The sequence below is a fragment of the Ahaetulla prasina genome, chromosome 1 (genome assembly GCF_028640845.1).
Source record: "Ahaetulla prasina isolate Xishuangbanna chromosome 1, ASM2864084v1, whole genome shotgun sequence".
Taxonomy (NCBI): domain Eukaryota; kingdom Metazoa; phylum Chordata; class Lepidosauria; order Squamata; family Colubridae; genus Ahaetulla; species Ahaetulla prasina.
Genome location: NC_080539.1, coordinates 100,781,562 through 100,793,373, shown reverse-complemented (window position 1 = coordinate 100,793,373; position 11,812 = coordinate 100,781,562). Strand labels below are relative to the sequence as shown.

The 11,812-nt window shown below is 38.5% G+C and overlaps 1 protein-coding gene across 3 annotated transcripts in view; it reads right to left on the bottom strand.

Annotated features, from left to right (window-relative positions):
* Positions 1-347: 347 nt before the first annotated feature.
* The window catches only part of HIVEP2 (HIVEP zinc finger 2), a 176,341-nt gene continuing 164,876 nt past the window's right edge, over positions 348-11,812 (bottom strand). For all 3 annotated transcript variants that reach the window (XM_058170521.1, XM_058170527.1, XM_058170512.1), the window contains 3 exons: positions 9,326-9,427; positions 7,574-8,475; positions 348-2,965 (listed from right to left, as the gene is read on the bottom strand). In XM_058170521.1, coding sequence (XP_058026504.1) covers positions 2,174-2,965; positions 7,574-8,475; positions 9,326-9,427 — 1,796 coding nt within the window. In that variant the 3' untranslated portion in view covers positions 348-2,173. The remainder of the gene's footprint in view (positions 2,966-7,573; positions 8,476-9,325; positions 9,428-11,812) is intronic.

The window sequence follows — 11,812 nt, the reverse complement described above, 5'->3', positions numbered from 1 at the left end:
AACAAATGAATTAAGGTGGGGTTTTTTTTCTTTCAAAAAGTGCAAAAAGTATTAAATATACCAGCAATAACTTTGCAATAGTTTGAAAAATTGCAGAAAGCCAGTATCGTTTTTTGTTTTATGCAGAATTAAATATATCACATATGCTTCTGTGCTCACAAAGTGTAACATCAATTTACATACCTCTAGGCGACATGCTGCCCATTTCTTTAATTGGAGATAATTCCACTGAATTCCAGGTGGTATCCTTGACAAATAAAATGACAAATCCAGGGCAGCAAGTCAGAGCTTCCGCTGATAACTTGGGGAGCAAATCGAAACACCACAGGAAAACTAGACACTAGATCTGTAATGTAACTGTATATTTATTTCTTTTTAAACAACACTCCTTAAATGTATTGCAATTCAATATACAAATGTGTTTTCACAGAATTATAATCCACTAAATAGCACAGAAAATAACCCAGCTCTTTTGTTGTCATTGACTTGGGTAGGTGTGTGTATATCTGGGGGCATCCATCATACCTTTAAACATGTAAGGAATGGTTCCTCCCAAACTTCTCCCAAGACAACTGAATGCTATAAATGCCCTAAATCTTGATTTTCCCTGCTGAGCTTTCCTCTTAGATAGATCTGTCAATACAAAAGACACTTTTTCCCCCCAACAAGGAAGAATGTCTGTCCCCAAATAGCTGCGAACAACTATTTCCCTCCATTCCCTTTCCATAACTCAACCTACCTCTCCGAAGTGAGATAACTTGGCAATATGACTCAGTTCCTTGCTCTCGACTAGTATGGAACCCACCCACCCCCCAGCTTTGTGGCTTTCATGGCTCTGTTTCCTGCATGCAGTGCCCAGCACTGACTGAAAAGCTGTCGGGCCAGCCGATTATCTAAGCCAGGGGTCCTCAAACTTGGCAGCTTTAAGACTTGTGGACTTCAACTCCTGGGAGCTGAAGTCCACAAGTCTTAAAGCTGCCAAGTTTGAAGACCTCTGATCTAAGCTCTGTGCAGACCAACCTGTGCTTCCTCATCTGGAGAAGAAGTTTGATTCCTCTGAAATCAAGGCTAAGGATGCCAGTTTTCCTTGCTCTTGTTTTAAAGACACTTCAATACTGATATGTGATGTCCTGTCACCCGATCTTGCTTCTCTTCTAGTCAAGATCCCACTGTTCACTGACCCTCACTAGAAATGGGAAGAACCCTTTAAGCATTCACACAATATGAAATTGCACCAGTTTTTGAAGTTGCATATATTTACACAGGGTGGAATGTTTTCCCATATTCTTTTTAAAGGAGCATATAGCAACATGTTCACATAAGACCAAATACTTTTAATATATTTATAACTGTTTTATAAAGCTTTGAAAAAACTCACAATAGCACATGGTTTTACTTTAATGCTTTACGGTACTATCTCTTTAAAATCACAATCAGCACTTTTAAGTTATAGTTGATCCAGCAAACAAGAGACAAAAAAAAATTACAAGAGTAAAGAATGGACTGATACATCCTTTTATCTTATTTTTTTAACTAATGCATAAGTGCAGAATAAGATAAGATACTCTAGTTTAAATATCTTGTTTACAATATACATTTTTGTTCTAATAATGCAACAGTAAATCCCATGCTTCACATAGAAAAGCAACCCGCAACATTAAGAAAAAATGTACAATTTATGAAACAAAGTAAATAAATATTAGTATTACAGAATCAGAGCTGTACATAAAAGCTGTTCAGTTTTTTAATCATATAAAAATATTTTAGTGCAACCTCACATATATATTGATGCTTTTTTTGTTTTTTGCTTTACATCGTTTAGGTCAAAGTGTCCCAAAAAGGAAAGAAATTACATTTATTACAAAGCAGATACACAAATTCTAAAATATGTACAAATTACTGCTAAAAAATGCTTATAAGAATATAAGCAAAAGTAAAGAAAAGGCACAAACACCTGTACAGGTTAAAAGTACCAGACCCAATAAGAATTTTGAAATTTCATTTTGGTCAGGCTCATGATGACTTGTAGTTTTACTCAATTCTTTTGATACAACAAAAGTATATATAATAGCAAACTACTGTAACTTAGAACCGGCATGCTATAAATTCAAATACTTCCTTCTATCACTGGGGAAGGGGCGTGGGGAGTCAACAAGTTTTCACACCTCGGAGATTACTGTGGTTTGCTTTTTTCGGAGGGCGACTCTCTCCTTTCCTGTGTGCTTGAATCTTTCCTACTCGGGTAGACTGACGGTCTGACCTCCACACTGCTTTTGCTGTAAAAGGTGGAATGAGATACTACAGTCTGCTGTGATGTACCAAAAAGGTCCTTTTCACCGCTGTGCAAGTCAGGGTTGGTGGCTGAGGCACAGATCTGGCCTGGCTCAGAGCCACTAAAGTGTTCCATGCTAAAATGTGCACTTTCCAAGGGTTTCCGGAAGGGCTCGGAATCCCTTTCAGTTTGCTCCGTCCCATGGAGGATTTCCTCTGTGGCAATGCGGAGAGAGGCTATGGCTTTTGTACAAGTCTGTATATTTTCTTCCTGCTCCCCCTCCATGACCCCCCCTTCCTCCGAAGTGCTCTTTCTCATCAACAGTATCTCGGAAGTCAATGTGCTGCCTTGAGCCATCGTATGCAAAGAGGGAGGACGGGCGCGTTTCTCCTGATGCTTTGGAGGAGTGCAAGATTCCCACTGCTTCTCCTCAGAACTTTCTTTGGAGAGAGACCAGATGGACGGAGTGTGTAAACCAGACAGGGCTGCAGGTAGCGAATGGACGATTTGGATGCCCCCGATGGGCATCATAGGGATAGGCGCACGAAGTTGCTGCTGGGAGTGTAGTGGAAGATGACTGAAGACGTAGTCAGTAGGACCCTCAGGAAACAGGTTAGGGATGTGATGCTCCAGAATGCCTTTTTCTCCAGGCAAGTTGAAATATGGTGGCTCCAACAATCCTGCTCGTGAATTCTGCAAACACACAAAAAAGCAACAACCAAAGATCAGTAACAGCTTTGTGGTTCGGAGAAGGGAACTGCACCATTTTTGTTCCTAGCTTGGCAAAACTCTCATTCCCTACAGCACTTTGATTACCCTAACCAACTATACTTAGGATTAAAGATCACGCTATATTTTAAGACAAAAATATTTGGAGAAGAACATAAACTTGCTGGCTGAAATGCTCACAGGGGAAAAAATCAGTGAGGCAGGCTAGAGTGAATGCTTCATTTTGGAGATCTTCTCAAGTTTCCTAAGGAAGTTTCTAAAGCAACTACAAAAGTTAGTTTAAGAAACTATTACACATGAAGTCGTTCATGAAATCTCAAAATTTAAACAGCACAAGGAAATACTCCTTTAGATGCTCTGTAGCACTGAGTGAGATAGGAGTTTATTTAGGTTGACCATATTCAACTGTTACACAGTTTTAATCCTGGCATATCTTCTCGACCCGTATGATTCAGAAAAAAGCTAGATACACAATTCTTTCCCAAATAATTAATGATGAATTTGAGGAGGGGATCACTTTATAATTCACTGGGAAACGTGCAGGCAGATGTTGATAACAAGAGTTATTTATTCATAGTTTTATATTTATAATTTATGTTGTTCATGGTTATTTGATAACTTGATAATTATCATGATGTTCTGTACTGTACAGGTAGCCCTTGACTTAAGACCACAATTGAGACCAAAATTTCCACTGTTAAGCAAGAGAGTTGTTAGAATAGAATAGAATAGAATATATATATATATATATATATATATATATATATATATATATATATATATATATATATATATATATATATATATATATATATATATATATATATATATATATTATATGCTCTCATATAAGTGGGTCATGGCATATTTTATGACCTTTTAGCCATGATGGTTAAATGAATCGCTACAGTTGTTAAGTGAATCATGTGGTCATTAAGAAAAATCTGGCTTCCCCCATTAATTATGCCTCTGAGAAGCTTCCTAGGAATATTGCAAATGATAAACCCAGGTTCCTAGAATGCTGCAACTATTGTAAATACATGCCAGTTGCCAAGGAGCCCAAATTTGACCTGAGGGGTTGCTGCAATGGTCATGGGTCACTTTTTTCAGTACCATTGTAACTCTGAATGGACATTAAATGAATGGTTGTACGTCCAGAACTATCTGTATGCTGCTACTCTAAGCCGCACAGTCAAATAACTTAAGTGGCCTAAAAGACATTTGTAAACAAACAAATAAATCATCCCTTTCCAAAAAAGAGTTTACAAAAGCAAGAAAAATACAAATAATCAGTAGTATACACATCAAAACTACCTAATAATTGCTTGTAACAAAGCTTGTACATAATAATAGCTTGTACATCATTGAGCAATTGATGAAAAGAGTTTGGTGTTCTAGATATTGGAAGGCAACAGGTTCACTCCTTCTACCTTAGATAGATTATAGATCCTGAGTAATCCTTCCTTGCAGTAAAACAAGAGTGGAGTAGATCTGGTAAATAAATATCTCAAATTAAAAAAAAATCTAGGTCTCAGTGCTGCAAAAGTGACATCACTGAAGTTTAGCCACTGCTTTGCCTGCTGAATTTTAACCCTTTTTCTTAAGTCTAGGGAGTTTCTCTTTCCTTTCTTTCTCCTCTATTTACGTCTTCCATCTACTAATTCCTTCCACCCTTTCCAATGCTACTGTACTTTAACTCTTGCCCCATTTCCATCCTAGTTACTTTCTCCTCCTTTTTGGATGCTTCTACGGGAAGGAGGGTTGGACAAGGATATACACAAACATTTGTTACGGGTGTAGGGGAGGTGGCAGGATTGTTTGCAGCTACAGTTGGCAACCCAAATATGACAAGCAGTGCATTCTCATAACTTTTGTCTGTTTTAATTTATTTTCTGTCAACTTTTGTGGGGGAAGGTACGTTTGAATTTAGGTTTACGTATAAATAAATTAAAAAAACTAAGAATGCTTGTTCTAAAAATACATGCTGACCGGCATGACACCACACAGGGCAATTATTCATACATCTAATCATTTTTATCTAAAAACATAGTTTTTTTTTAATGTAATGCAATTATTCATGTCAGTATTTGAACTTACTATTTCTATCTAATACATCCTAATTTCGGGACAGTTAACCACTGTTATAACATTTGGAGAATTGCCACAGAGCTTTAATGAAATAAAATATCTCTGATATATAGTAGGTGGAACCAAGCAAAAATGAAGATAGTGTGGATCAGAGACCACTAGATTCACCTCTGACACAATGTCAAAACTACCTAATAATTGCTTGTAACAAAGCTTGTACATAATAATAGCTTGTACATCATTGAGCAATTGATGAAAAGAGTTTGGTGTTCTAGATATTGGAAGGCAACAGGTTCACTCCTTCTACCTTAGATAGATTATAGATCCTGAGTAATCCTTCCTTGCAGTAAAACAAGAGTGGAGTAGATCTGGTAAATAAATATCTCAAATTAAAAAAAATTCTAGGTCTCAGTGCTGCAAAAGTGACATCACTGAAGTTTAGCCACTGCTTTGCCTGCTGAATTTTAACCCTTTTTCTTAAGTCTAGGGAATTTCTCTTTCCTTTCTTTCTCCTCTATTTACGTCTTCCATCTACTAATTCCTTCCACCCTTTCCAATGCTACTGTACTTTAACTCTTGCCCCATTTCCATCCTAGTTACTTTCTCCTCCTTTTTGGATGCTTCTTCGGGAAGGAGGGTTGGACAAGGATATACACAAACATTTGTTACGGGTGTAGGGGAGGTGGCAGGATTGTTTGCAGCTACAGTTGGCAACCCAAATATGACAAGCAGTGCATTCTCATAACTTTTGTCTGTTTTAATTTATTTTCTGTCAACTTTTGTGGGGGAAGGTACGTTTGAATTTAGGTTTACGTATAAATAAATTAAAAAAACTAAGAATGCTTGTTCTAAAAATACATGCTGACCGGCATGACACCACACAGGGCAATTATTCATACATCTAATCATTTTTATCTAAAAACATAGATAGTTTTTTTTTTAATGTAATGCAATTATTCATGTCAGTATTTGAACTTACTATTTCTATCTAATACATCCTAATTTCGGGACAGTTAACCACTGTTGTTATAACATTTGGAGAATTGCCACAGAGCTTTAATGAAATAAAATATCTGTGATATATAGTAGGTGGAACCAAGCAAAAATGAAGATAGTGTGGATCAGAGACCACTAGATTCACCTCTGACACAATGTGAAAATTATCCTTAAGAAGCAAAGGACTTTCATATTTGAAAACCTGCACACTATTTTCTAAAACTTCAGCTGGCCATATAAAGATATTATTTCCATATGTATTCCAGCTCTATATTAGATCCAAATCTCTTCTAGCCAGTCAAACCATCCTGGGAGACATGTGGTTGGATCCAAGCAGTGGTAAATTCATCTTTCAGGAAATAAATGATCCTGCTCTTAAGGAAGGGGTGGTTTATCACTTCTTCAAGAAACCGTCACCAGATCTATGGGCTGTATACGTTTCTTCCTTTTTAGGGAAGGTTGTTGAAAAGGAGATTGGTTTGCACCTCCCGAGGGACAGGAGGAAATATATTATCTAGACTAGGGGTGTCAAACTCGCAGCGTCATGTGACGTATCGTGACTTTTCTCCCCTTCTCTAAAACAGGCGTGGGCATGGCCAGCATGTGACGCATCCAGCCCATGGCCCACAAGTTTGGCAGCCCTGATCTAGACCCTTTTCTGTTGGGTTTTAGACCTGAGTATTGAGACTGCACCTATATCACTTGCTGATTATTTTCGGTGGGATCAGAGTTGGTGCATCTATTCTGGCCCTCGTTAAACTCTCAGCATTTTTTGATGCCATGTTTCTGGACTGGCTTAGGAGGTGGGAGAGAGGAGCGCGAAGGTGAAACAGTTCTGTTGGTTCCTCTATGGGCTGCTAGAGTTGATAACGGAGGGGGGAATTCCAGCTTATTTCTCTTGCTTTACGGAGTTCTTTGGGGCTCTATTCCCTCCCCAATGCTAACTCTCTGTGATTCTTGTCAGAGGTTTCCACAAGAAGATTAATTACATGACACATTTGGGGTCCCAAATGTGAAGCAAAGGTTGCTTCACTTCTGTTCTACAGTTTCCATCCATGTAAAGAAAAAAATTCTTTATTTAAAAAGATAGAAGAAAGATGAATGAAAAGACAGCAGTGTAAATAAATTTCTTCTCTTTTCCATCAAAGCTTCCAAAAAGCCATACAGGAACTAGTAGATAAGGAAGGATTTGGGACATGGAACAGGAAATTGTAGGAACAGGGAAGAAGCAAATAAAAAACAAACAACCTGGGCAAAAAATGAGTGTTTATGGGCCTCATGTCTCTCTGATTAACATCAAGATACAAGGATTTGTCTGTTGACCAAAACCAATATCCTAGCAATTAAGCCAATCCTGAGAGTCCGGTTTCCATTAACTCAGAATCCAATTGACATAATAGTAGAAAGAATGTTAAAATGTTTTTTTTTAAATTTTATTTTGTAGATAACCATTTCAGGTGGCCAGTTTCTACATTATTTTCAACTTACCGAATGTCCCAGGGGAAGTGATTCAGGTTGCATATACTGGCCCAAGGGCAACGATGGATTATGGTATAAGCCTCTTCGGGGTGATGCTGCTCTAATTGAAGCCATATATCGCCTTTCTCTTCGTGGAGACATTTCTCTTCGAGAAGATGCGTCCTTCCCAGGAGACATCGGCCTCCGTGGTGACAGATGCCGTCTTGGGGAGACATCTCTGCGTGGTGATAACTCTCTTCTTAGGACAGCTTCCTTTCTGGGTGAAATATGTCTGATAGGTGAAATCTCTCTTCTTGGTGATAGATGCCTTCTAGGTGACAGATCTCCTTTGGGTATTAAATATCTCTTTGGTGAGTTATCTCTGTATGGTGAGGAATCATACCCAGGGGATGACTGTTGGCTGGATGATGAAAGATCTCTAGGAGATGAGTTGGACTCCAAGGAAATCATATAATCTTCATCCATGCAGCTAGGTATGTCAAGTCTGTCTTTGTCAGGTTCTGAATCTGTACTTTTATTCTGGAAAAACCTTTGATATTCTGTCATTGGCGAATCATCACAAGAATCACTTGTTGATAAGAGGTGAGTGACCTGAATGCTAGGTAAAGTGACCAAGTAACTTATCAAGGAGGAATGTCCTACAGCACTCTCAGGAGATCCCCCATAAGATGTGGTAGCAGTATTCACAGATAATGATGAAAATCGGGGTGGCTGGGGACTAGTGCTTCGAGATCTCGTCTTGGGTGTGGAGTCTCCAAGAGCATCATCAAAATCATCCTCATCTTCATCATCCTCATCATTGTCTTCTCCATCTTCTCCATCAGACTCTTCAGCATCAGAGAACTGATGGTCAGTTGATGTGCCAGTCATGTTGTTCTTCTCAATTTCTTGGTGGTTATCTTCCATATTTTCTGAAATAAATGTAACAAATCAAAACATCATATGCAGGGACACAAAAATGAACTTGACTGCAGATCTTTTTTGCCTATAAAGCTATTTGATTGTGCCTACACTATGATACAGACAGATGCTTTTCAATAATACACGGGTTAAAAAATCTACTTTGGATGTTTTTCTGCACCATCAAATACATAAACCTTTTTAATTTCCATGCCTCTCTGAAACTATTTGCAAAATTGTATAAATACAGAGTACAACCAAGATTTCATGACATCCGATCATTCATATGACCCGCAAATACTTGATTTAATAACTATATACCCACTTCAAGGGATAAAGTTAATTGGGGTTATATCTATGCAGAGTTGTATTAGTGTAGCTATCCAGTAATATGCTTTTAAAAAGTGTATTATACCACTAAGGTATGCCTAAGCTAATATTTTTCTTCTGCTAAAGACACTCAGAGCTGAGATGCTCAGATAACTTATGCAAAGTGAGGCAAACTTTAATACCAATGCGTGGTGCCAAAAAAATATACACCCTTTTGAAATATGTCAGCCTGTAAGAACATTGTGTGCTAGAAAAGTTGTAGACCTGAGTGGGTTGGGATAAGAGTGAGATGGGGAGAAGACACAACGATAATCTTTAAATTCGATAAGCTTCAGACCAATAAGCCAACATTATTTTCAATGCTTTAATGCTGATAAAGGGGAAAACGTATCGAATATTGATTCTAGTTGTATGAATAATGTCACAGATCTGTTAAATACGTAAAATGTAGAGATATGTAAAAAAGAAAAAGTACAATAAAAATAAATTTTAAAAAAAGAGGAAAACTTCAAATTCTTAACAATCATATACCTGCTTCTTCCGTTTCTGTGTCATCCACTGATGTCATTGATACCCCCAGTTCCAAGCATTTTTTCATGTGCGCTTTTGACTTCATATGCTTTGTCAGATTCCCTATGGAAAACACAAAGGTAAACCAGACAAGTTGGCATCAGTCTAGAATCCATACTGACTCTTATGAAGAGAGGTTTCCCATCTTTTCCTAGAAATAGAATTAGTGAACTGGACACAGAGAGATAAAACATATTCAATTTATACAAATGTCATTTCAGCAAGAATGATTTTATAGAAGTTAATGTGTTTCTTTGTCTCTTCTTTCTTAACAGCCAAGCTGTAATACTCAGGATTACTGAATCTGAATTTTATTTTCATTCCCTATTTTTATTGTTAATAATGCATCACCACGATCACTACCACCAAATGCTGGAAAAGGATAGGCATTTCAATTGTCTGAATGAAACATTAATTAAGGCTGTCACTGAGAGGAAAAACTATGTCTGGTTCAGTTCTGCAACCCAACAAGACAGACACAGACTTCAGACGATAGTTAGAACTGCAGAAAAAACAATTGCTACCAACCTGCCTTCCATTGAGGACCTGTATACTCCATGAGTCAAAAAGAGGGCTGTGAAAATATTTACAGACTCCTTGCATCCTGGACATAAATTGTTCAAACTCATACCCTCAAAACCACGCTATAGAGCACTGCACATCAGAACAACTAGACACAAGAACAATTTTTTCCCAAATGCCATCACTCTGCTAAACAAAAAATTTCCTCAACACTGTCAAACTATTCACTAAGGCTGCATTAGTCTTCTCACTGTTCCTATCACCCATCTCCTCCCACTTATGACTGCAATGACTGTAACTTTGTTGCTTGTATCCTTACGATTTATATTGATATTGTTTCCTGATTGCTTATTTGTACCTTATGACTATCATTAAGTGCTGTACCTTATGATTCTTTATGAATGTATCTTGTTTTCTTATGTACACTGAGAGCATATGCACCAAAGACAAATTCCTTGTGTGTCCAATCACACTTGGCCAATAAAGAATTCTATTCTATTCTATTCTATTCTATTCTATTCTATTCTAAAAAATGGAAGATGTCAGGCCAATTCTACCATCTGACATAACTATTCTTCCTCCCAGCTTGAAAAGAGGAGGAAACAAATGATTAATCTAGGACTGACCAGGTGTGCATACTTGGACTATCATATAATGTGGTCTCAGGTAGGATATTTTGGAGCTCCCTTTTAATGGGTGAAAAAGGAGTCCTGCCAACCACAGCTCCTCATCAAGGCAAGGAAAACCTCTTGCACTTTTGCTCCTCTACGATCTCTATTTCAACATGGTTAGGGGAGAAGAAGGGAAGTATTAAATGTGGCTTCAAAGGATCTAGGAAAGTCAAAATCCTTCCAGATTCCTACAACTGAAGTTTACACCTGCACAGGCCCTCCCTAAAATTGTCCAGAATCTACAGCACTCCCATCACTATTATATGACATCTTGTAGGAGAGTATTTTTAGAAAGAAATGACGGCACTATAAAAAAATTAGTCAAAGGAGAAAAAAAAGAAACAGCTGCTGCTATGACCTCTGACCCTGAATGCAATGAACAAGAAGGACATGAATACTTGGCAGAAACTTCACAAGGTGTTTTCCCATTTGCAAGCCTCTCATGTCTAAATTACTTAATTATAAGCCACCCAAAGTCAGGAAAGTGAGACAGGCAGCTATATAAACTGAATAATAAATAAACAAATACTTCCAAACTATAGCCAGCAAAGAATTGTTTGGCATTTTTGAGGCTAACACAGGTATTATCGTTTAACCTTGTGGATTACTTTATTTATTAAGTTTATAAAAAGTCTCTCAGAGTTTATGGTTAGACATATTAAAACTAGATGCATTTATTTATTATCTATTTATTAAACAAATGTATATATTTTTACAACTTACCCATAGCTGGGTATGGAGACCTGGTTGGGCACGGAAGGGGGTGTGCCCCTCGTGGAGATGTGCCCGCCGGGTTTCCGTGCATTCCATCAACCGAGGGCCCAGGGTAGGGGTGGTGGGGTGGCGGTTGTGATTAGAGAGAGTCTAGAGCCGAGGGAGACCACTGTGCCTCAGATTGCCGGGTGCGAATCCCTCTTTGTGAGATGGGGTCATAGGTGTCAGATGGGTTTGCTGATCGCGTACCTGGCTCCTTGCTACGTGACAGCTGCCCTGCCCGAGCTCCTGGAGGTGCTGGCCGGGGTGGCAGTTGAGACCCCCAGACTTTTAGTCATGGGGGACTTTAACTTGCCATCTTCCGGCCCGTCATCGACAGCGGCTCGGGAGTTCATGGCTTCCATGACGGCCTTGGACCTGACCCAGGTAATTGATGGCCCTACTCACATTGGGGGTGGCACTCTGGACCTGATTTTTCTCTCTGGTCAGTGGTTGAGAGATCTGGACTTAAAGGAAATAGTCACTGAACCTTTGTCATGGT